Below are 25015 nucleotides of genomic sequence, written 5' to 3' on the forward strand. Positions count from 1 at the left end.
GACTGCGGAGACCGGGCAGCCACTCTGGAAGCCCCAGAAGTGCCCCCAGTGAAGGAAGAGGTAGCCTCCCCGCTGTCCTGCCCGGGCCACGGCCCCTACACACGCAGGGCCTGGCATGGCAAGCAAGCTCTTTCCATCTTGGCCGGTGATGTTGTGCAAGCACCAGACACCCGCTTTAGGTCACATTCCTTCCGCTGTCTTCACCACAGTGTTCAGTCTCACAGGTCACTGGTCACGGGGGATCAGATCAGAGACGCTGGGTGTCTTCTCCAAGGCACCCGTCAGAAGCCCAGCAGCGGGGAGAGCCACCCCGTATCCGCTTCCGCTACAACCAGGCCTGAGCTGTTACCTTCTTTCTACTTCAGTGGGGGGTGGGGGTGGGGTCTAGAATTGGGCAGAAGGGATCACGCTGAGGGAAGGAACAGGGTGCGGAGGCTGGGGTGGGGGCGGGGACGGCTCCACCTGTTGCTGCCGCCTGAGCGAGGCTGGCCTGACAGGACAGCCCCTCCTCTCTGCCCCCCCTCCCCATAGTTCCCATCCATTGTCATCAACTGTCTCAGCGCTGCTATATTTAAGGCCCTGCAAGCTCCAGGATCACATTCTTCTCCCAGTCCCTGCCGAGCCCAGGGCAAGAAGAAACCAAGGTCCCGCTCATCCTCTGGAATCTTCTCCCCAGAGACATCTAAGTGGGCACAGCTGTTTCTGTGAGTCACCTCCAGGGATCGGGGTGGGGAGGGACACCTTCAGAAAGTGAGACCCTCGGTTTTCCATTAGGAAATGGTGTGTGTGTGTGTGTGTGTGTGTGTGTGTGTGTGTGTGTGTGTGTGCTGGGAAAGGAGCCTGGGGGATTTGGAAAAAGAAAGTACACACGTGCTTAGGTAGCACCCCTGAGTGACAATGGGAGGGGATTCTGGCGACCCTTGCCCCCTCACTGTTCTGTGGGGCCATCGGTCATCTGCGCTGAGCCCTCTGTGACGTGAAAGCCGCTTGAGAGACGATCGGGGATGCCCGCAAAGTGCAAGGGCCCGGGGTGAGCTGGCAGGCCCGGCGGAGCTGAAGCAATGCTGGCGGAGGCCTGCTTGGCCCACCGGGCAGGCAGGGAAAGGGAGGAAGCCCTCAAGGCCTGAATCTCAGGGCCAGGAGGGCACACGTCCAGCCCGGGCTCACTGGCAGGAAACCGAGGCCCGGAGAGGGAAGGGGTGGCCCCAGCCACTCCATGGCAGGGTCAGAATTCTGGACTCAGAAGCCGGTGGAGCACGGCCGGCCCCTGGGACCCAGCCTTCTGCCATCGGGCTCTGCCAGTCACTCAGCAGCTGTGCCCTCCTCTTTCCCTCCTGAGGAAGGGGAGAGGCCTCCTTGCCCCTGGTCTCTGGGGGTGCCCGTCAGAGGGCCTGGTGGGAAAGCAGACCGGGGCTTGGGAGGAAAGGGGAGGCCATGCTGCAGGACCTGTGGCCCAGGCCTTGTACCCCGGGGAAAGGGCAGGGGGGCAGGTCCCGCTGCGGTCCACACCCCACCGACCCCTCCCCGCCGGGCACACGTGGTGCTGCCTTCTCATGGCTGCTTAATCCCAAGCCTCAGTCAGTGCTTTAAAAAGAATTGATGGCTCATCTACTAAAGCTGGGGGGGTCTGGTTGCGGGAGGCCCAGGAGGTCAGGGATGGGTGCCAGTCACCGCCCTCCACCCCCACCCCCCCACCACGGTGCTAATCAGGAACAGAGCATCCGGGGAAGGGAGCCAGCAGCTGACACCAGGGAACGCTCCTCAGCTGCTGGGGCCAGGGCCACGGTGTCCCAGGAAAGCAGGGGGGAGGGGGCCTCCCCATCTAGGCTGGTACCCGGAGCTCTCCTCTGGGACTGTGAGGAAGGAGACACAGAATGAGCACGCGCCAGTCATTCTCTGGGTGCAACCAGATGCTGTTCCTCAGGAGGGGCCAGATGGGAAGCACAAGGGGTGACTGTCGTCTTACGTTCAGCTCAGGTCATCTGCGAGAGGCCAAGGAGGTTTGGGGGCAGCCTTTGGTGCTTACACTCGGTAGCAATCCCGACGCTGAAAGGGAGCACGCTTGCAGGAACTAGCGGGGGCAAACGCCCTCTATGATTGCCCCGCAGCCCCCTGAGCCCCCGACACCCCACAACGGGCCCACCAGGCCGAGGTGCTCTGATGAGGCCAGCGGGCCCCTCTCCCACGGTATGGACTTAGAGCAGCGGTCCTTCAGGTGCCATGTGCACACCCAGGTCACACTACGACATGCACACAGTCGTTCCACACTGCTGCCAGGAGGACCTTCAGAGAGGTTGGGCCGGGGACAACATCGGGTCTAAGCCCCGCGAGGACCCTCCCAGGTCAGAGGCCTGCCCCCCAGAACGCCCACCTGAAGGAGCTGTGGAAGCCCCTCCAGGGATTCTGCCAAGCGTCCTGGAGCCTCAGCATCAGAGGGGCCCTCAGAACCCAGCGGTGACAGCAAGGCCCAGATCGGGGAAGGAACTTTGTGTGACAACCCACACCAGCTCGCTCCTGGGCCTCCCGCTGTCGCTGCCTGGCTCTCCATACCTGTGGATTCGCTCCCCGATCCCTGAGGCTCCCCCACACCAATTGAATCCAGCCCTGACTGGGCACCACCTGTGGCCCAGACCTGAGCCTCGGGAATACAAAGGGGGATTGCTCCGTTGTGATCCCCTTATGAGAAGAAAGGCCATGGGGGGGGGCACTGTGTGCCCAGCCATAGCCAAGGCCTGGCCTTGAGTAGACATGTGTCATAGATGTCAAGAGAGCTCAGAGTCGGGGGCCACTCATGGTCCCGCCCCCAACCAGCTGGGTGACCTTGGGCAAGCACTTTTCCTCCTCATCAGTAAAATAGAATGATAATGGGGAGGGCACAAGGTAAATACTCACTGTTGTTGCTTTTAATTCACTTATCATCTTGTTGGAGAGTGAAGACGTACAAATATGAAATAATTACCTAGGAGGAAGCATTTTCTGAATCAGAGCTAGACTGTGGAGTGCCGACAGAAAAGCATAAAAAGGATTAAAGGAGGAAAAATTCTAGGTGGCCAATAGTTTTTCGACGGGGTTACTTAGAAAAAGCATGCTAATGTCTAACACTTCCAGGGCACTTCCTATGCTCCAAGCACTCTTCTAACCTTGACAACCACCCTGGAAAGCCAGTAGACCCATTTTACAGATGAGGAAACTAAGTCACAGTGTCTCGTCCAAGGGCACACACTTGTAAGCTGGACTAAGAAGGGGGACCATGCCCAGAGTCTTCGCGCCCAACCATTGAGCTAACTGGAGCGTTCTCGGCTTGGCCTGAGTGGGGCTAAGCAGGCCAGAAGGAGGGAAAGTTTCCCCCAGAGCAGCAACCAGAGCAGGCAAAGGCTCAGAGGTAGGGCTCCGTGGGCATGGGCAGGCGTAAGAACGTCCGCCCATCTTGAGTCAGAGCAGCCCTCGGACACCAGCGTTGGGTCGCTCATCGCCTGAGAAGCGGAGGCCCGGAGAAGGGAAGGCTTTGCCCGGGGCACAGGCAAGGTGAGGGCAGAGCTGCTCCCGACGTGCGGCTGCGCTCACGCAGCTGTAGAGTGCGTTAGCCAGGCTCCGAGTGCGAAGCCTGCCTCTGTCCCATTGGCCAGGTCCCTGCCCCGCCCCGGCCTCCATGCTCCTGTCTGCCCCCTGGAGAGAGAACCCCCACCCCACAAACCTCCCAGGGATGCCGGGAGGACCCCATGGGGAAGGGATGGGCAGATGCCTGGCAGAATGACCATGCACCTTGTTTGGCAGGTTGTTGCTCTCGCAGCCATGACTCTGCCCCACAGCCCTGGAAATGTGGGGGAGCCCCGGCCCCCCCAGGCCGTGGAGGTCCACCGGCTGGAACACCGCCAGGAGGAGGAGCACAAGGAGGAGCGGCAGCACAGTCTGCACATGGGTTCCTCAGTGCGGAGGCGGACCTTCCGCAGCAGGTGGGATCATTGGGGACCCCCGCCCCGGCCGCTGCCCTCTCCCCCTCCCCCAGTCTGAGCGGGGAGGCATAGCCTGCTTCCTGGGTAAGCCAGCCTGAGGTAAGAGGCACAACACTGTCCTCTGGAGACTCTTCTTTCTGGAGAACCTGTCTGAGGGGGGAGGCACAGCCCCGCTTTGTGGAGATCCCAGTCTGAGGGGGGAGGCACAGCCCCGCTTTGTAGAGATCCCAGCCTGAGGGGGGAGGCACAGCCCCGCTTTGTAGAGATCCCAGCCTGAGGGGGGAGGCACAGCCCCGCTTTGTAGAGATCCCAGTCTGAGGGGGGAGGCACAGCCCCGCCAGCTAGTGTCCTGAGATGGGTAGGTCGGGTAGGTCGATGCTGCCTTAATCTCAGGGACCCCCGGGCCAGATCCCCAGGCAATCCGGCAGGAGCCATTAACTCCCTTTTCCCGGAGCAGTGAGGAAGAGTATCAGTTCAGCGCGGCAGACTACGCCCTGGCAGCAGCCCTGGCTCTGACCGCCTCCTCAGAGACATCTTGGTAAGTCAGGTGACCTTTTCAGACAGCGCTGGGCTGAGAAAGGGCCATCCTGTCCAGTCCCCTGTCTCTACTAGGCTCCCACACTGGACTGACAGAATCTGCCCCAGGTTACACATCTAGCACAAGGGCCCAGACCTCTCTCTGGATGGGTCCCCAGGCAGTAGTGAGGGACCATCCCCAAGGGAGAGGGTGGGGGTCCACACTCCACCACAGGGCTTCACCAGAGAGCAGCGGGAGGCCGTGTCCTGGGTTAGAAGGCCTGGGTCCTGGTCCTGGCCAGCTTGAGGCAAGTTCCTCCCTGTAAAATAGGGGGACTGTTCCTGTCCACTTGGTCATCATGAAGACAAGAGGAACAAAGATTTGTGAAAGGGCCTTGGGAGCTCTATCCATAGTACTTATTATGCACCAACTGTAAACAGGGCCCATTCGGGTATTTTGGAGGCAAGAGAGGATTAAAAGCTGCTCTTGTCCTCAAGAACTTTGAAGTACAGCTAGCAGTGCTGGCTTGGGGGAGGCCGGGCGACCCTGGCTGGAGGGCCCCCATGAACCATGGGCCCCCGGCCTCTGCCGGCCTCTGCCACGCAGGGAGTCCCAGCTGAGGCGCCAGACCTCTGTCGTGGAGCTGGAGGAGCGAGGGCAGAAGCGAGTGGGCTTCGGCAACGACTGGGAGAGGACGGAGATCGCCTTCCTGCGGACCCAGTGGCTGCTGCGCCAGAGACGCGACCGGAAGGCGCTGAGGCGGCGGGTGAGGGGGTCTGGGGACCTGCACCCCATCACAGTCCGCCCACCCCACCTGCCGTCTTCTCAAGAGGCAGCTGGACATCCGGGAAAGAGTCCAGGCCCTGGTCTTGGACAGGGTCTAAATGCAGGTGTCCCCTCCCTCCAGCTGTGTGACCTTGGGCAAGCAGCTTACCCTTCCTGAGCCTCGGTTCTCTCATCTGGAAAACAGATGTGTGTGGCACCAACTCTCGGGGCCGAGGTGGGGATTAAGCCAGATCGCGCTTGTAAAGTGACCTTCCCAGAAGAGCCTCAGGAAACACCATTCCTGACAAATGTCAGGGATCTGAAGCCCCCTCCGTGCCCCCTCCCTGGGGCAGGAGAGCATTGGTCACACTCACACGGGCTTTCTCAGTGCCCGTGATTTTTCACATGCTAACTCATTCAATCCTCACCACAACCCCACAGGAAGGTGGGGGAATATTATTATCATACCCATTTTACAGATCAGGAGACTGAGGACTTGCCTATGGTCTCACACGTAGGAAGCGGCAGAATCTGGCCTTGCCCCCAGGCCAGCTGTTCCAAAGCCCGTGCCTTGTCCTCCATGCCGCCTCACTGCTCAGCTGGGGAGAAGGAGGCCTCCAGCCCATGCGGGTCTGACTCCAGAGCCTGAGTGTCAGGGGGGAACAGTGACAGCAAAGATGGGGAGATGTGATCCCCTGGCTCATGGGAGTCACAGATCCCCTCCTGCCTCTAGATGGAGGAGAAGGTCCGGGAGGCCAAGGAGCTGAGGGAGCTGTGTTCCGGCCGGGGGCCCTGGTTCTGGATCCCACTGCGCTCCCACGCAGTCTGGGAGCACGCCACAGTCCTGCTGACCTGTACTGTCCTGGCCTCGCCTCCACCGCAGGTCACCTGGTAAGCCCCTGGGGCAGGAGAGGAGGGGTCCTCACCCCGTCTCCATGCTCTGAGCCTCCAGGGCTGAAGGAGTGTGAGTTCTTTACAGCCCAGCACCTCCCTTCTAGGAGCCCACGTCCCCCCCACAGAAGTTCTTGCCGCCTTAGAGAAGCTGCTCCCTGACAGACCCTGAGCTCTGCCCACCCCCCAGAGAGCAGCAGCTGCTGCGAGGCTCAGGCGGAGTTATTCTTAGCCTCCTCCCGGCCAGCCTGGGGCAGGAAGATGGGGCCACTGGGGAGCCAGCCCTTGTAAAAATATGATGCTGGTGGCAGAAGGCAGCTGCTCTGAGCTGGGCGTCTCTGGGGTTGGAAGATGAGGGTAGGAGGCAGGGGTAGGGGGCAGAGGAGCAAGATGGGAGGGGGGAAGGGCAGGGGCCCCCCAGGGAGGAACTCAGACCTGGAGTGGGAGCCCTGTGTCCAGACCTAGCTCTCTCCATTAACGCAGTGTGTGGCTCCAGCCACGCCTCAGCCTCTCTGGTCCTGCTTCAGTTTTCCTGTTTTGTAAAATGGGTTGAAGGCCTCCTGCCCAGCCTGCAAGTGGCGAGGATTTGATGCCACAACTACGTGGAAGCCTCAGAGCTTGAAAGGTGCAGAGAAAGTAGAAGACACCATTCCCGGGAGTGTAACCGTAGCAGAAGTCTAGGCCTTGGTGGCCGAGGGGACGGCAGGGGAGGGGAGGGGAGGCGGCAGGTGTCTCCTGTATGGGCATGCTGGAGATGGGGGTGGGCATGGCAGCCTCAGGGCTCTCAGTCCTACCAGAGGGAGGCCGGTCATTCATGCAGCTGAGCCACTGTGTACGGAGCTCCTCCTGGGTCTTAGGCCTGGGGTCAGGCATGCTCGGGGACAGAGGTGTAATCTGCCCCAGGCCTACACTCATGCACTGAGGCATAGACATGAACCAGACACAATCTTCCCTCAAAGAACTCTCAGCCCAGAAGAGAAATGTCAACGTAGAGAGAGGGACATTCATGGGTGCAATTTGGAACACAAGAGTAAAGATGAAGACAGTGAAGTGGCTGCCTCCCCCTGAAGGATCCAGGAAGGCTTCTCAGAGGAGGCGACACATAAGCCAGGTCTTGAGGGTGAATAGACCATGGTCTAGTGGGAGAGAGAGGATAAGCACACAAATGACCAAGGTCACAAAGGAAAAAGCAACATCTTGTACTTGAACCCACTTTTACTGACCCACCAATTTCTTCTCATTTGAGCCCTGGGGCCACCCATGGCTCAGAGAGGGAGTGTGACTTGTCTAAGGTCACACAGCCAGTTTGAGTCCGAATTCAAACGGGGGTCTCTTGCCTCCCAGCCATAGGTGTTTCTACTGGCCTAGAGAGTAGGAAAGTGATCACTGGGGTTCTTGTTCTTCCTTGAGGCACACGTAATGCTTCAGAAGTCAGAGACGTAGAAAGCACTTAGGCCAGGAGCAATCAAGAGAGGCATCGAGGTTGCTGGCGTCGGGGCTGGTATTGCCAGATGACATTCATTCACGAAAGTGTGCCAGGAGCTGGAATTCGTGCTGGGCGCTGGATCTCTGTGGGGACCGAGGCAGTCCCTGCCTGCAAGTGGCTGGTCAGGTAGGAGGACCTGCTCCTGCCAGCTGGCCTGGGCTGGGGGGGGGGGTGGGGTCAGTATGTCAGCTGTCCCTCCTGGCAGCCAAGCCCTGCCGTGCCCTGGCACTGAGGCCCACATCTAAGGCGTTCCGGGGAGCCTCTCAGGAAAGGGACTCCTGTCCCCCCGGCCAGCAATGTTGCCACAACAGGGAGCTGAGCATGGTAAGGGGTGGAAGCAAGGCCAGGCCCACCTCCAGTGGTGGTGGCCCCCGGTGCTCCTGGTTTCGGGGATCTGGTTTTCCATCATCGATCACTTTGGGCAGGGCCACACACTGTCCCGGGATTGGCTTCCAGGGCTCTGTCCAGGTCCTGGCCGACACCCTCCCCCAGGTCAAGAGGAAGATCCCGGCGCACCCAGACTTGTCAGGCGAGTACATTCATTCAGCAATTATTGAGCACTTCCTGAATGCAGGGGCAACAACAGGACAAATTAGGCAAGGCCCGGTCTGGCCACGTTTACGTTGCAGAGGTGGGCCCTGATACTGGGATCAGTCTCCCAGGCCCAGCAGCCTTAAAAAGTAAAATCCAATACAGAAAGATGTGAAGAAAAAACATTTAGATAAATAATAAAAATCTCACTCTTTTACGAGGGCCTCTCGGAGCCAGGCTCTGGACTGGGCGCCTCGCCTCTGTTGTCTGACTTAATGCTATTTTATGACCGGAGGCCACGTAGGGTCACCTGCCCAGCCTTGTCTTGGAGAGGCTGTGCTGAAGCCCGAGACGGGGGGCCCAGAGAGCGGGCAAGATGAGCGCTGAGGCCTCTGGCTGTCCGGGCCTTGCCCAGAGCTGGCGCTGCCGCTTTTTTCTTTTGAAAGTTGGAAGCTGGCCAGGCTGAGGTGCCTGGAATGTTCCTGATAGGTGGGGGTGGGGGGACCTGACTTTGGCCCCCAGGCCTAGGAGAGGTGGAAAGATTGGGTGCCGAGATTAGGCACCGCCCTCCCTGAAGGAGACTTCGTTGGGTTTCTTTCAGGAGCGGGTGCAGCCTGGTGGGGGTGGGGGGCAATGGGTTGTGGGTGTGGCACTGTTTGGTTGCCATGGACACAAACAGGGTGTGGGGGGAGCCGAGTCCCAGGAAGACGAGGCACTGAGCCTGGGGCGCCCTCTCTCGGCTGCGGCCTCCTCTTTGACCTCAAGCACCACTGGGGCTGCCTGTCCAAGAACAGCCTCATGGACACAGAGACCCAGAGAAGGGAACTGACTTGCCCAAGGTCACCCATCAAGCTGTGTCAGGAACCCAGGCCTCCCAGGCTTCACAGACTTTCACTCACCAGCCCTGATTCCTTAGGCCTCCAAACCCCCATAAGGGGCCATGGACAGAGCCAAGGCCACCTCACTGTCCAGTGCCCGCAGCAGGGAGAACAAGACCCCAGAGTTCACAGAAAACAAATGGGGATGTCCAGGGTGCTGTGGGCTGGAGTAATCCGCCGGGCCACCCTTGGGAATCACCTGGGGGGGTTAAAAAAAGTCCTGCTCCCCGAGCCCCACCCCCAGAAATTCTGACTCCAGAATGATCTGGGATGCAGCCCAGGCATGGAGATTTTCTTAATGGCTTTAAGAAGACAGAAGTTTATTTGTCTTTAGTCTGCATGCTGACGTAGACAGGGTGGGGCAGCTCCAGGGACTCCACTCGCAGACTTCTCAGGGACTCAGGCCTGCCCCCCTCGCCGCTGAAGGGCGCAGCCCCGGGCTTCCCGGTGCAAGACGGCAGCCATCTGGGCCACGTTCTTGCCGTCCCATGGAGGGAACAATGACATAAACGGGGGCAAATGGTCATCAGTAGCAGCCACATGGCATTCGTACTTACTTTCTGTTGACGAGTCTTAGTCACATGGCCACACCTAGTAGAAAGAGAGGGCGGGAAATCGGTTACGCGTTGGGTGGCTCAAGGATGAATGCTGTTCCTTTAGAATAAGAGGGAGGGGCACAGGCTCCGGAGGTCAAGCACAGGACTCCTGATCTCAGTTCAGCTCTTGATGTCAGCGTCGTGAGTTCAAGCCCTGTGTTGGACTCTATGTTGGGCGTGGAGCCTACTTTTAAAAAAATAAGAGGGAATGGCTGTTGGAGACCAATGAACAGCTTCCGATACAAATCCCCAAAGGCTTCTGTTCAGAATCCTGGCATGGAGACTTTGAAAGCTTTCTCCGGTGACTCTAATGAGAGCCGAGATAAAGAACTGCCCTCCTGAGAGGTTGACAAGGGAGGAAGAATGGGGTGCCTTCCACGGCAACCCCCTCAGAGAGGAGGGAAAAACTGGGCCCTGGGCCCTAGCTATCTCTCATGACAGGCTCTGTCTTCCCTGCCCCCACCACCCTCCCACCCCCAGAAGGAAAATGAACCCTTGAGCATCGACAGTGTTCAGGCCACCAGGGAAAAGCGTTACGTATCTTATCCCATTTGATTGTCACAGCAACCTTATGAGGTCAGTGCTCTTACTACTCCCATTTCACAGATGAGGACAACTGAGTTTCAGAGCAGTGAAAGTGCTGCCTCGCATCACATAGGCAAGTAAACCACACAAAGCTGAGGCTAGAATCCAGGTCTGAGAGCCTCTGGATCCTTCCCACTCAGAGCCACGCTGCCTGCCACAGACTGCTGTGTCCCCACAGGTACAAAAATGACATGCGAATCGATCCCCGCCTCTTTCCTGCCGGAAAGTACCGAATCACCAACAACTATGGGCTGCTGACGCTGGAGATTAGGAGGTAAGACTGTGACCCCTAGTGAGACCCATGACCCCCAGGCCCCACCGCCACCGAAGCCAGAGCAGGATTTCAAATCTTTATTCACTGAATTGGCTTCATCTTCAGAAGAATCTGGGGTTCTTGTTAAAACACTGATTCATGAGATGGGCCCTCCTCTTGCCTCCAGCGTCCGACTAAGTGGGTCTTATTCTGGACTGGGGCCAGGAAATCGGTATTTAACAGACACTCCCATGTTATTCCTATGCCTTGGAATACACAAGAAGAAATTTGGAGTCAGAGGCCAGCTGGATGGGCTAGGAATGCTGGGAGTGCTCCTTGCACACATACACACACACACACACACACACACATACACACACAGAGGCAGGAGTGCAAGGCGAGGTGGTTGGAGGGGAGACAGTTGGACGGCTCCATCAGGAGATGGTGAGTCTTAAGCATGGTTTCAAAGGGAGAAGCAGTGGGGTGCCTGGGTGGCTCAGACAGTTGAGCATCTGACTCTGATATCTGCTCAGGTCTTGATCTCAGGGTTGGGAGTTCAAACCCCGAGTTGGGTGTGGAGCCTATTTAAAAAAAAAAAAAAATGAAGAGAGAAGCAGCATGCATGGAGGGCGGGCACCAGGGGGATGAGCACAATCCCCCCCAGAGCAGCATTACAGCTCAAATGAGCCGCCACGTGCTGAATTCCTGCCGCTGCCACGCCGCGTGTGCGGTGCTATACGCACGTGACTGACGATGGCCAACACCATTCCTGCAGGGAAGCGTGGTCCGTGGTACCGGAGGGGAAACCCAAGCTCCGAAAGATGAAGGGTCTTGTATGGCTTGTGCAGGGCAGGGCCTGGGTTCGAGGCCATTCTCTCCCCCTGGGTTCTTTCCAGTACACCAATCTCTCCATCTCAACCAACTTGGGCTTCAGAGACATAAGTATGGACAGGACGTTGATCTGCCCCTCCAGAAGCAGAGTGGGGAGACGTGGACATAAGTATCTGACCACGCAATGCCACAAAGGGTGATGCCCGTGGGCTGGGCAGTCAGGGAAGGCGTGCAGGGTCAAGGATGCCTGGACCGGCAGGGGGGACTGGTCCTTGGAGCAAGAGGGGTTCCTACCCCCAGTAGCCAGGGCAAAAGCGGGGATACCAAGGAGCCTCTCTCCTTGCTGATGGGGCCAGATGTGTCACATCCCCCCACCGACTCTCTTTGTCGCCAGATATGTCACATCCCCCCACCGACTCTCTTTGTCCCCAGCGTGGCCCTGGAATGGAGCCAGCCCAAGCTCTGGGACTGAGACAGGGTTGGCCTGACTAGTGATGAGACCCAGGGCTCAGACCGAGAACACCTGGGCATCTGGCCGAGTTCTGGCACAGACTGGCAGTCGTGCCCAGCTCCTACTCCAAGTCCGTGCCCTGCTCCTGCTCCAGGATTCTGATCTGGAGGTGTTGACAGGACAGGAGGCTACGCCTGTGAGAGAGCTCGTCACCTTAAAGCTGGGTTGAATTCTGGGTGCTGTGTGACTCTGGACAAGTCGCTTAACCTGTCTGATCCTACCCAGTCAGGAATAATAATCTTTTTTTCACAGTATTTTCACCCGAGTTGGGTTAGGCTGGTGTTATGTCCCTAGTTCTTCAGAGAAGGACACTGAGGCACAGGAAAGGGCGGTGGCTAGCCCAAAGGCTCACAGCTTTGCAGAGGTGGGGCCGAACGAAAGCCTAAAGTCTCCCCGCTCCGAAGCCTTCATGTGAATGCCTGCCGTTCCCCGCCACATGTGGGGACTTGAGTTGCCCGTGGAGCCAGCAGTCTTGGGGGGCACTTCTTCTCTCTTCTTTTCAGATGCACCATTGAGGACGCAGCCACCTACACAGTGATGGTGAAGAACGCCTACGGCCAGGCCTCCTCCTTCGCCAAAGTCCTCGTCCGAAGTAAGGACCCCCATTCCCACCCGCCAGGCCAGCCCGCGGCACACCTGGGGGGAGCAGATGAGGACGTGCCTCTGCGCTCAGACTGGAGGAAGGCCTCTCGACACAGGGCCATTTGGCCTGGTATGGGGTGACCGAGACCTTCCCTGGGCCCTGTGGAGCAAGGGAGAGTGTCCTCCCTCAAACCGCACAGCCTATATGACTATCTCCAAGGAGCGTGCCCATCTCGTTGGGTTGGGCTTGGGGTCTGGATCCAGCTCAGGGCCCCCGTGAGGGTGGCCTGGCCCTGCCAGCCCTGCTAAGGGGTTCTCAGGGGGAAAGGCTGAGCCCTGCCAACTGCCCTCTGGACCTCACTGCCCCATTTGGGTTCTGGTGCGTATTTCCCAACGGTGCAATTCCCAACTGGTGTGATTCCCAATCCTGGAGCTTCCCCCAGGGGCATCTGAAATGACAGCAGAAAGCAGGGTTGACATCAGGAGTCAGCCAGAGCCGTGTCCACAGGCTGGCTCTGCCGCTGACTGGCCGTGTGAGCCTGGGTCACCTCACCTCACTTCTCTGAGCCTCCTTGTCTGCCAAGGGGGACTCCTCCACCTCACTCAGGAGCCCAGGTTGATTAAATGAGACGGTATAGGTAAAGCTTGGCATGCAGTAACTTCGGGAAGTCATAACTCTCTCTCCCCCGTTCCATGACCAGGGCGGAGCATAGCCAGGAGGCCACACCTCTGGGCCGGGGAGAATGCTGCCTTGTCCTCCGGGCCCCTGAGAGAGAGGTTGCGTGTGCACCCGCACACACACACACACACACACACACACACACACACACACAGAGGCACTCACACACACTCCCTGGTCAGCAGACAGGCTGGCGTCCAACCTCCTCCCTGCCTCTCACCAGACCTTGTTAAACTGTCCTTCACAGTCCTCTCCACCCCTCTGCCCTGTTCCCCAAATAGCTCTTGGGAGACAGCTGTTCCCTCGGCCAGTCCGGCTCTCTGTGGAATTCGAGCTGTCCTTACAGGCTCTGCCCAGATTCAAGCCCAAGGTCAAGCATCAGGGCCCTGCCTCCTTCTGTCCACGCATCCTTCCCATCCCTTCTTCCAGACCCCCATCCCTCTCTCCAGCAAGGCCAGCAACTCTGGGATCCATTCGACGTCTTGGCCCCCAGACTCCAGCCAGACTCCTACTAAGGGCACCCACTCACGGTCGTTACCATCCCTCCCCTGCCTTCATCTCCATAGCAACTGACAGAAGACCCTGGGTTGGGAGGGAAGAGGTCTGGGTTCTAAACTTGAGTCTTTCACTGACTCTGTGTGACTCTGGGCAGCCTCCTAGCCCTCTCCGGGCCTCATTCAGGAAGGGCCTTCACCAGGGACCAGTCACATCATGGCTCAGGCTGCTGGGATACTAGCTGGGTGCTTATGCCTCAGTTTCTTCATCCGTATGAGTGGGTGATAACGGCACCAACAGACAGGGTACTGTGAGGATTGTATGTGAGTTAATACGTGGCACGTGGTATGTCCCATGTGAACGAGAGCTGTTATTATGTGCCGGTGGTCTGTGTCAACCTCACCCTGGATTTCACCCTTAAGCCCCCAGATGACCCTAATCTTAGTGTTGCCCTTCCCCTGCTGGCTGTCCCTGACCCCACCAGAAATCCCATGCTGACCAGACTTGGCCACTGTGAAGACTGTGTGATCCTGGCAGTGGGTCTGGGCAAAGGATGGAAATCACCATTTATTGAGCACCAACTGTGTGCCAGGCTCTGGCTGAGGGCTTCGCTCATGTGAACGCACTTATTCAGAACCCCACCATCAGGAGCGAAGAGCCACTGCCCCTATGTTACCGAGAAAGGACAAGAGGCCCAGAGGGGTGAAGGAACTCCCAGCCGCCAGAGGAGGGCCCACTAATAGACAGGATTCAGACCCACAGCCAAGCCCACGCCTCTGATCTGGTAGGGATGTGAGGTCTGAACCTTCTCAAACTCCATTTGTTTTGGGCTTTCAGCTTATGTGGGGAAGGATGCTGGCTTCGATTCGGAGATCTTTAAAAGTAAGGAGGCTCGGGGAGGGACGGCCTTCGGGGAGGGACGGCCTTCGGGGAGGAGGGTGTCTAGGCTCCTCGTCATACCTTCCACAGCCCCCTTTAGAATATTAACCATCCATTGCCCACAAAGGCATGTCATTGCCTGTGGGCTGTTCATACTTGCAGGCTGACTTGTAGGGGGTCCCCAAGCACCCCAGAGCTGCCCCCAGCTGCCAAGCGATCCAGGGGCAAACTGAGTGAGAAAGCCAAGGCCAAACAGACAAAGGACATGGCCTTTGGTTAGCTGCTATTCTGGCTTACGTGATCCCACCTAGATAAATCTCGGCCCCACCTCCACCTCCCAGGATTGGGCCCCTCTTTCCTGGTTAAGACCACCCCGGGAACTATGATTCCTGACTGGGAGGACTGGGAATGTCCCAGGCAAGGCCGGTGACCTCCGAAGACTGCTGCCCTAACTTCTGTTTCCACCCCAGGACTGATGTTTGGCCCCAGCGTGGAATTCACATCGGTGCTGAAGCCAGTGTTTGCCCGAGAGAAGGAGCCCTTCTCCCTGTCCTGCTTGTTCTCGGAAGATGTGTTAGATGCTGAGCAGAACATCCAGTGGCGTCGAGATGGTGAGGCCCCCCCCTCCCCTGTCCTGGTCCCCAGCCTTCAGCGGCAGAGATGGAAGCCAGAGAGGGACTAGAGCATCGGCTCCACCCCAGCCCTGGTTCCCTGGGTCAGTGGAGAGTGAAACTCAGCTATGCCTGTCCCCAAGCATAGGCTGAGTAATGAGCGCTGAAAGAAACAGGAGCACAGCCAGGTACGTTCAGACCAGGTCACCCTATGAAGGTCACCAAGCACTTGGGGGTGCCAGGCCCTGCACTGGGGGCCAGGCAGAGATAAGCAAATGTGCAGGAATGCAAGGGGCTCCCATCTGGGAGGCGGGAGGAGACCAAGGAGCAGTCACAGCCACTGCCCGTTAACAGCCAGGGAGAAGCAGGATGGCCGAACCTCCTTCCGCACCTGTGGCCAGGCCTACAGCCAAAGGACAAGGGGCCCAGCGGCTGCAAGCACCCCTCAGGAGACCGCACCTGCTGGGGGCGGGAGGAGGGGCGGGGGCAGAAGAGCAGGGAAGCCACAAGAAGCCCTGAGAGACAGTTGCGATAAGACTGAGATGTCTTCCCAAAACTGTAGATCTTCCAGAATGGAGGTCCTGACAGGAGGGAGGGACACGGAGCAGGATGGCCCCACAGTGTGGCCTCAGGGCAGGACCCACTCCCGGAGCCCCAGAGCCCCTTCACTGAGTCCCCATCCGTTTCACTAAGGTTACACTGCTGAGTCCCCACTCTCCTCACTGACCCCCACCCCCATCAACAAGCCCTCTGCCCTCCTCACAGACACCCCAACGCCCTCAGTGAGCTCCCAACGCCTTTCCTGAGCCTCCTTGCCTTCAGCAAGCCCCCACTCCCTTCCTTGAGCCTACAATCCCCACCCACTGAGCCCCCAACGCCCACTGTGAGCCCCCAGCCCCCACACAGAGACACTGACCCTCACAAAGGGCCCCATCTCTCTTGTTCCCACTTTCTCACAGCTCCTCCAACTCCTCACTGAGTCGCTGACCACTCCCTAAACTCTCATTCCCGTCGTGAGCCACCAGCCCCCTCCCTGGATCCTGCCCCACTCCCCAGGCCTTCTGCAGAAGAGAGTTCAGGGCCACCCCATCGCTAGCTCCCTGGCCGAGCCTCAGGCTATAGCCACACCACCCACACCACCTACACCAGCCGTACCAGCTGCACCAGCCATGCCTCTGCCTAGAGCTCACACTGGGCCCCTCCCCTCCTCAGGGAGACTACTGAGACCCTCAGGACGCCGGCAGATCCTCTACGCAGATCGCCAGGCAACCCTGAAGGTGTCCTGCGCCTACAAGGAGGATGAGGGGCTCTACACTGTCCAGGTGCTTTCCCCCTTCGGGCTCCAGGAGCAGAGCGCCTACGTGTTTGTGAGAGGTGAGTGGGGGGTTGGAGGGCAGGAGGTGTAGCTGGAGCCCAGCAACCAGATTGGCTGTGGGACCTTCGGCAAGTTTCCCCGCCCTCTTGGGGCCTCAGTTTCCTGTTATGAACAGGGGTGTTGAGTGAGAGTCTGTAAGAATCCCTGTGGCGTCCTATGACCCTCCAATAGGACACGGCTTGAGCCTCAGACTTAGTGGGAGCTGTGGAGGGAGGGCTGAGCGTGGGCCGGGATGATTCTAGTACCTGGTGAGTTCTGCCTCTTGGTCTTTGGACTGATCTGGGTTCAAATCCTGACTTGACCACTTCACTGGCTGGTGACCTTGGGCAAGTCACTTTTCCTCTGAGATTTAGTGTTCCCATCCACAAAATGGAGAGATGTTACAGGGCTCAGAGATTAATTACACCAATTGTTCAGGGGTGTAGAGTAGAATGGGCCCCTAATGATTGGTACTCCCACAGCCCCCCAGATGCTGTTGTTAAAAAGGAGGAGGATATTGTTCAGGGCTTGGTCCTCAAGATCACAGTGGAGCCCTGGAGGGTTCACTTGAAGTGGTTGGTGGGAGGGAGTGGGAGGGGTCAGTGGCCACATAGAAGCCAACTGGAAGAACCTTCCCCCCCCCCGACCCCCACCTTGTGTCTCAGATGCAGCAGCCGAGAAGCCAGGGGCCCCAGGCTCCCCTCTGAATGTCCGATGCCTGAATGTGAACAGAGACTGCCTCATCCTGACCTGGACCCCACCCAGCGACACCCGGGGCAGCCCCATCACCGGCTACTCCATTGAGCAGTGAGTCAGCCTCTTGAGTGGCAGGGCCCCCAGGGGAGACCTCTGCCTGGCTGTGAGAACCAGAGTGGGGGGCCACAGGAAAGAGGGGGCCACAGGAAAGAGGGAGCCCCATGCCTAGCCTCAGAACCGGGCAGGAGGTAGACCAGGTTATATCATTTAGGGGCAAGAGAAATGTAGCCATACCTCCAAATCTGTCACCTCTGATACCTGGAATTCCGCCACTGGAGTCAGCCCCTGACCCTGGGAGGGGCAAACATTAAGTGCTTGGAAGTGAGCATGAGAGCATATGTTGGTTGCTTTCCTCCCTGACTGACAGACAGAGACGGGACAGCACTGACCCGGAGGGAGGGGGACAGTCGGAAGGGGAGGGCCCCGAACATCCCCCCTCCTGCACATGCTGCCAGCTCGGAGACCCCAGCATGAGGTGACACCGGATCCTGCCGCTGATGGGGCTCACAGCAGGAACGGAGCTGCATGTCTGACCTCACTGAGCTCTGCAACCCTATCCAGGGCGGCAGGGGACTCTTTAGTGCCTCATTCTACAGATGAGGAAACTGAGGTCCATGGGGCGATGACTTGCCCAAAGTCACGTTGCTCATCAGTGGTGGAGCCAGGAGTTAGACCCCACGTGCCCACTGCCCCATCCAGCCGGCAGCATGTGTGGGCGTACGGCCTGAGGACAGTGGTACCCGGATGCCCCGGAGAGCCCAGACTCTGAGGGAGCAGACAGCCTTGGGCTAATTCCCGACTCCACCATTCACGAGCTTGGGCGTGCAGCACAGGACTCTCGATGGCAGCCTGGGGTGGAGGAATGGCCTCGGTAGGGGCTCTGACCCGGGAGGCGGGAGCCAGGAGCAGGGGCTGAAGCTGGGGCCTCTCTCCCACAGGTGCCAGGGCGAGTCTGGGCAGTGGGTGCCCTGCCACGAGGCCCCCGGCGGGACCTGTCGGTGCCCTATCCAAGGCCTCCTCGAAGGCCAGAGCTATCGGTTCCGGGTGCGAGCCGTCAGCAGAGCGGGCAGCAGCCTCCCCTCCAAGGCGTCAGAACTGGTGGTCATGCGCGACCATGATGAAGCCCGGAGAAAGACAGGTGGGGACGGAGGCCCTGAGGGACATCCTAGGGCACCAATCAGGGCACACGCATAACCGCCTCATGCAGGACACAGGTGGCACAGCCCCATTCCAAGCCCTATTCCAAGCATGGGGGGAGACACGGCACAGCCCTCAGGAACCGTGATGGAGGAGACAGTCTCAGGATCCCCTCGGTTGTTGGAGGAAGCACAGCGCTGTCCTTAGGAAGCCCCAGCCTGAGGGGGAAGATACAACTACCTGACGAAAAAAACACAAATCTGTCCACAGGAGAGGCTAATCTGGGGGAGGACCACAGCCCCTTCTTCAGATGCCCTTAATCTGAAGGAGGGAAACAGCCCTGCTCAGGAGCTCCGAGCCTGGGGGGACATGGGGGGTGGGGGCACCGCCCCCTCAGCCTTGAGGGGTCAGCCTGACTTGGCTTTGCCTCCCAGCTCCACCTTGCCCCAGGTAACCAACCCCAGGCATATCACTTCTCTGTCCCCATTTGACCCAAGAAGACAGAGCATTTCTCAGGGTCTAGAATAACAGTGTTCCACTTTGGACCCCTAAGAATACGGGGGCTCAGAGAGCACCCGCCTGAGGTCACACAGTGAGGGGCCCAAAGGCCAGGACTGGGAACAGGGTGAGGAATCAGCACCCATAGTGGGCAGGTCCTACCCTAACCCCTCCTGACCCAGCTGCCCCGCCCCCCACACACCCTGCACCCCCTACTCCTCGCCCAACATGTTCCGTTCTCCACCCTAGAGATCTCCTTTGATCTGGGAAACAAGATCACAGTCAGCACCGATGATTTTGAAGGTACGTGTGAACCTCCTGACACCTTGCCTCAAGATTCCAGCCTCCTTTATGTTTCTGGAAACTCGGGCACACGAAGTGGCAGAGAGGCAGAAGGTGTCCGTGTGCGGGGTGTGGGGAGGTGAGGGCAGGTGAGGTCCGTTTGGAGGAGGCTGGGGTTCTCAGGTGACCGCGGCCCATCTTGCCGTGTCGCTCGTGGAGGAGGTAGCGTGTTGGGGCAAGTCCTGGGGGGGACATCGGGAGATCTGGCTCCTGGCCCTAGCTCTGCCTGGCCTTGCTGGGTGACCCGGAGCAAGTTTCTTCCCCTCTCTGGGCCCACTTCCTCTTCTGTGACGTGAGGGGTCTCTCTGAGGGCCCATCCATCTCCTCCTCGATGACTTTGATTCCAGAATTTGTGACCATCCCCTCGCCCCCCACCAACGTCCACGCCAGCGAGATCACCGATGCCTACGTGGTTCTGAGCTGGGAGGAGCCAAGGCCTCGGGGCAAAGCCCCTCTGACATACACCCTGGAGAAGGTACAGAGACCCCAAGGGCCCCAACCCCAGGCTAGGCTGAAGAGCAGACACACAGGAGGTGTGGGGAGCACGGGGGCAGCGCTGAGAGACGGCAGGCAGTGTCCCCTGGGGAGGCCTTCAGAGACCAGAGGAGAGTCCGTGCCTGGAAGGGCTGAGAATAGTCCTTCACAGGGGGCAGACTTTCGAGGTGAGCTCAGCCCTGTGAGATCAGTGCCTGGCAGCAGCTCCTGGGGCTGTTCATGGAAATGCACAGAATTAAGACACACAGACCACAGTGACAACACTAGTATCTACCATTTCCTGGGTACCTCCCTGCCCCCAGGTCTGGCTGGCATGGGGCCGCGCATCGGGTCCAGCACCTCTTCCTGGCCACAGCCACGTTGGGAGGGTACCCACCAGCCAGGGTCACGGGCGGGCGGCAGCCCTCACTTGGCGTGGGGCCGGGGCGGGGCGGGCAGCCCTGGAGGCAGCTCCCGCCCCGAAGGAAGGGGGGCAGGTGTCTGGGGACGCGGGCAGCTCGTGCGCGGGGTGGATTTCTGAGCGGACGGGAGGCAGCTGGCAGGGTGAAAAACAGCATGGTGCTAAGATCAACTCAAATCCCGCCTTCTGCCGTGTGAGCCAGTTTCCTGAGCTCCTGAGCCTCAGTTTCCTCCCGCATCAAATGCAGGATGAAATAAGACGCCGGGCCAGCAGCTCTGGGCCTGTATGCACGTCCCATTGTTGACTCCAGCCTCCCAAAGGAAGAGGCCAGGTTTGCCTTCTCGTTACTCGCTGCGCCCAGCACAGGGCCTGGCACATAGTCGGCGGACACTGCAGGGTTAGCGAAAATTCCAGGGAGGAGCCTCTGCCTCCGGTTGTTCAAACAGGCCTCTCTTTGCACATTCGCAGATGATGCCATGTCTCCCACGTGGGAAAGTCATAGATCGCTGAGGGTTTGTTTTGTGAGGGTGCAGCATGTCCTGGTTCAAATGTTGGCGTCGGACCGCCTGGGTTCAAATCTTGTTTCTGTTACCTACTAGCTGTGCGACCTTGAGCAAGTTATCGAGTTTCTCTGTGCCTCAGTTTCTTCTTCCGTAAAATAGAGATAACCCTACGCAGCTCATAGAGTCAATATGAGGATGAATTCAAGCCCTGAAGGACTTAGACTAGTCCCTGGCACACAGCAGGTGCTCAGCAGTGTTCGCTGGTTTTTACTGCGATTTTTTGGCCTGGCTGGGTTCTGGACTCCTGACAGGCGGGTGGGCCTTGGGAAGGGAAAGCACAGGGAGGGCTGGGTCGGCGAGGTCCCCCAGTCTTCCCCGGCATACCCAGACTCAGCAGAGAGGCCTCTGGCTGCCTCACTCACCCGCATCACCCTCAGCTCTTCACCCGTTATGTGCCCAAAGATGCAGGATGTATGGCCGCCTTTTGGGTCCCTTATGCCGTGGAGAGCAAGCAGGTCTGGGGGCGCCCACACCTGAGCTTAAATACCAGATACACCAGTTACCAGATGCGTGACTTTCAGCCAAGTGACCCAAACTCCCTGAACACAAGTTTTCTCATCGGTCGGGAAATTAACACTCACCTTCGGGGTTATTATGGGAATTCATTCATTTTCTCATTTATTGGTCCCCCACACGTGGACCGAGTACCCCCCACATGCCAGTGCTATTCCCGGCCCTGGGGACGTGGCGGTGGATAACACAGACAAACCCCTGCGTGATGGAGCTGAGCTTCGAGTCAGGGGCACGGGGACCGAAGTAAAGAAGATAAATCAGGAAAATACTTAGCCCATTAACTAGTGGTAGGCACTAAGGAGAAAGACTAAAAGCAGGGAAGGGGTTTGAAGTGTGGGGGAAGGGGTGGCTGACATTTTAGATGGGGGGCTGGGAGTCCTCCCGAGAAGGTGAGTTTTGTATAACAGCCTAAAGGAAATGGGGAGCCCACCAGAGATTTCTGCAGGGAAGAACATCCCAGGCAAAGGAACGAGCAAGTTCAAAGGTCCAGAGGCAGGAGTTGGGCCTGGTGCCATCAGGGAACAGCAGGGAGGCACAGGACGAAGGGGGAAGTGGATGTGGCCAGACAGGTAGCAGGGGTCAGGCCACCGAGAAGCTGTGGCTCTGAGGGAGATGTGGTTGTGGGCACATCTGTGATCTGACTTGTGCTGTGAAGGGATCCTTCCGACCATCATTTGGAGAAAAGAGTGATATTGCTCAGGTAAAAGACGATGGTGGCTTAGATCGAGGCTGTAGCAGGGGCACTGGGGGTAAGCCAGGGTTGGGTTCTGGATAAATTCTGGAGGTGGAGCCAACTGGATTCATTGACAGAGCCTGTGTGGGATGTGAAGGACAGAGGGAAGGGGTCCGGGATGGTTTCAAGGCTTTTGGCCTGAGCCACTGGAAGGATAGGTCCCATCAACCAAAGGTGGGTGGGTTTGGGGGAAGATGCAGAGTGGGGGTCCGGACACGGCGAATGTGAGATGCTCAGAAGGCATCCAGGCAGAGATGTGGAGGCCCAGGTGGGTCTAGAGCTCAGCGTTCCGGGGCAGCCCGGGCCGGGGGTTAGAAGTTAATGAGAGCATGTGTGGAAGTGCCCCGGCCCCAGCAACTGCCGCACCAACGCGTATTTCTCTCCTTTGTCACAGTCCGTCATAGGTAGTGGCACCTGGGAGGCCATCAGCTCAGAAACTCCTGTGAAATCCCCAAGATTCGCCCTTCTGGATTTGGAGAAAGGGAAGTCGTATGTCTTCAAAGTGCGAGCGATAAACCAGTATGGCATGAGTGATCCCTCGGAGCCCAGCGAGCCCATCGCCTTGAGGGGGAAGCCAGGTACCGGTGTGACGCAGGAGAGGGGGGCAGGCCAGGCCAGGCTGTCAGCATCCAGGGCCGGGGCCCCATCGCTGCGGGGACAGAGCCATGCTCATTTCCCCATCCCCAGCCCCTTCTTCCCCCCATGAAGCTGAAAAGCAACATGATCTCAGGCCTGTCAAGTTTCGGAACCACAGGAGTCGCATCTCTCCGGGTAGGGAGCTCGTGAGAGTGCGGGAATTTTTCTCCATATCAACAATTCACAGGTCGCAGAATCTAGCCAGTCCAATGCAGGCGCTGAGTGTGAGCCAGGGGTCCCTCAGTTCGAAAGCTGGCCCACCCCATCTCTGGCTCACCAGGCAGGACACCTGGGCAAGTCATTTCCTACCTGCAAACCTGGGTGTTCTCAGCTGCCAAACGTGTTGTTCTGAAGGCCTGGTTATGGCTCCCCCCTGAGCCTCCCAGGTCCAGCTCCGTCCTGGTCCCCATCTCCCGGGGCCCCTCCCTCTTCTGAGCCCTTCAGGTTCTGGGGTTCTTTGAGTTTTGATAAGATCAGATCAGATTCCCTGCAGGTGTCACCAATGACTGGCCCTTTAAGGAGCCCAGCTACAGGACTACGGATCTCAGAGGAGCCTGGTGTGCTGCAGGGCCCATCTGGGGGGCAGAGCGAAGTCCTAGATCTGCTCCATTCCAATAATTTAGGAAATATATATATATGAACACAGATATATGTGTGCATATATACACATTCAATATGTATTATCTATGTATGCATATGTTATATAATATGTATATATGCACACATATATCTGTATATGTGTGCATACACACACACACATATACACACACAACACAGCGAATATGAATGGGTTGGTGGACAAGCGATGTTTTCCTTTAATTCTGGCCCAGTTAACATTTACATTCGGGGTCTGGCCAGTGAGAGGTTTATGATTGGATGTGGGCAGTCTCTGAACCACAAGGAAGTTTTAGGGCAAAGTTCTAGTACAATTCAGTAAAAAAAAAGAGAGAGAGAGAAAGAAAGAGGAGAGAGGAAGGGGGGAAGAAAATGCATTTACTTGTATGAGAAAAGTAAAATTCTTTTTGTTTTTTTTAAAGATTTTATTTATTTATTTGACAGAGAGAGACAGCGAGAGAGGGAACACAAGCAGGGGGAGTGGGAGTGGGAGAAGCAGGCTTCCTGCCGAGCAGGGAGCCCGATGCAGGGCTCCATCCCAGGACCCTGGGATCATGACCTGAGCTGAAGGCAGACGCCTAACAACTGAGCCACCCAGGCACCCCGAGAAAAGTAAAATTCTTATACAAAAATGGGAAAACACCAAAAAAAAAAAAAAAGCCAAAGAGAGTGGCGGGGGAGGGGGAGGGGAAAGGGACGGATTCTAAGGATGACTGGATGGAGGCTTTCATGAGGAAGCACAGATGTTTGGAGGAGAGAGGGGAGAGGACTTGAGACTAATAGGGCCCGGGAAGGGGACACCCCGAAGCCCCAGGACACGTATGCCACTCCCCTGCCACCCTGGATTGCCGCGGGGGCTCCTCCCAGCCTCTCCTCCCACCGCTCCCCTCCCCAGTCTGTTAGGCCAGGCTGTTCAGCACCCTCACAGGGCCCACACTTCTGTTTTTCAGCTACTCTCCCTCCGCCAGCTCAAGTTCAAGCGTTCCGAGACACCCAGACCTCTGTGTGCCTGACCTGGGAGCCCGTGAAAGACGCTCCGGAACTCCTGGGTTATTACATCTACTCCCGGGAGGCAGGGTCATCCGAGTGGCAAACAGTTAACAACAAACCCATCCAGGGCCACAAGTGAGTTTGTCCCCCCCCCCCCTGCCCCTGCAAGGACAGGCCCTAAGGATCCTGGAGCCTGCCGTTTGGCAATGTGCCCTGGGCACCATTCCGAGCTCTTCTCCTGTATTAGGTCAGTTAGTTCTAACTGCAATCCTCTCAGTTTAGAACTGTTATCTTTATTATCACCATACAGATGAAAAACAGAGGCATAGAGCACTGAGGTAACTTGCCCAAACTCCCTTAGCTAGTGGTGGAGATATTGGGATTTGACCCGGATGCCCTTGTCCTCAGTGCGCACTGGCTGAGGGCATGCTGTCTGCAGAGGTGCTTGGAGATGGAGAGAGGCAGGAGGTGGCCACGGAGGCCTGGGTTCAGGTGCCCCATGCACCCCTCACTCGCGTGGTGCTCCTGCACTGACACTCGCCCTCCCTGAGCCTGGGGGAGCCCCAGAGCCTCCGCTGTCAGCTCGGCGGGTAGGACCAGACTCTCCTGCCCGCTGAGGCTCCCTCCTCACTCACAAGGCCCTGGTCCTTGCAGGCACAGTGAACCGCGAGCCTCCTGGGCTCGTGACTTCTGTCAGTTTTGAGGCTCTGTGGGGCCAGGGCCTTGGGTGGTGACGTCCCTCCCCTCCTTTCCATCAGACGGCTGGCTGGGCCCTGAGCCCCTTGGCCCTGAGCCCCTTGATCCTCTGACCCAGAAAAAGGGACAGGACCTTGTACCCCACAAGTTGTTGGTGTCTCATGGTCAGCTGTGAGGGGTCACTCATAACTTGTTATTGCGAAAGTTCCCAAGTTGGAGAATCATCAGATTTTTTACAAATTCT

General features: G+C 58.1%; 1 protein-coding gene across 2 annotated transcripts in view; it reads left to right on the forward strand.

The window, feature by feature from the left end:
• The first annotated feature begins 546 nt into the window (after nucleotides 1-546).
• MYOM3 (myomesin 3) overlaps nucleotides 547-25015 on the forward strand; it is a 47377-nt gene continuing 22908 nt past the window's right edge. The window contains exons 1-16 of one of the 2 annotated variants that reach the window (XM_087858535.1): nucleotides 547-704; nucleotides 3775-3953; nucleotides 4411-4491; nucleotides 5077-5236; nucleotides 5969-6126; nucleotides 10381-10476; nucleotides 12301-12509; nucleotides 14391-14435; nucleotides 14903-15043; nucleotides 16256-16417; nucleotides 17063-17204; nucleotides 18092-18291; nucleotides 19038-19091; nucleotides 19478-19605; nucleotides 22229-22412; nucleotides 24036-24210. In XM_087858535.1, coding sequence (XP_087714661.1) covers nucleotides 3793-3953; nucleotides 4411-4491; nucleotides 5077-5236; nucleotides 5969-6126; nucleotides 10381-10476; nucleotides 12301-12509; nucleotides 14391-14435; nucleotides 14903-15043; nucleotides 16256-16417; nucleotides 17063-17204; nucleotides 18092-18291; nucleotides 19038-19091; nucleotides 19478-19605; nucleotides 22229-22412; nucleotides 24036-24210 — 2096 coding nt within the window. In that variant the 5' untranslated portion in view covers nucleotides 547-704; nucleotides 3775-3792. The remainder of the gene's footprint in view (nucleotides 705-3774; nucleotides 3954-4410; nucleotides 4492-5076; nucleotides 5237-5968; nucleotides 6127-10380; nucleotides 10477-12300; nucleotides 12510-14390; nucleotides 14436-14902; nucleotides 15044-16255; nucleotides 16418-17062; nucleotides 17205-18091; nucleotides 18292-19037; nucleotides 19092-19477; nucleotides 19606-22228; nucleotides 22413-24035; nucleotides 24211-25015) is intronic. The other variant, XM_087858536.1, reaches the window with a different exon arrangement.

The sequence above is a fragment of the Ursus americanus genome, chromosome 33 (genome assembly GCF_024610735.1).
Source record: "Ursus americanus isolate L20-20 chromosome 33, mUrsAme1.1.p, whole genome shotgun sequence".
Classification (NCBI taxonomy): Eukaryota; Metazoa; Chordata; class Mammalia; order Carnivora; family Ursidae; genus Ursus; species Ursus americanus.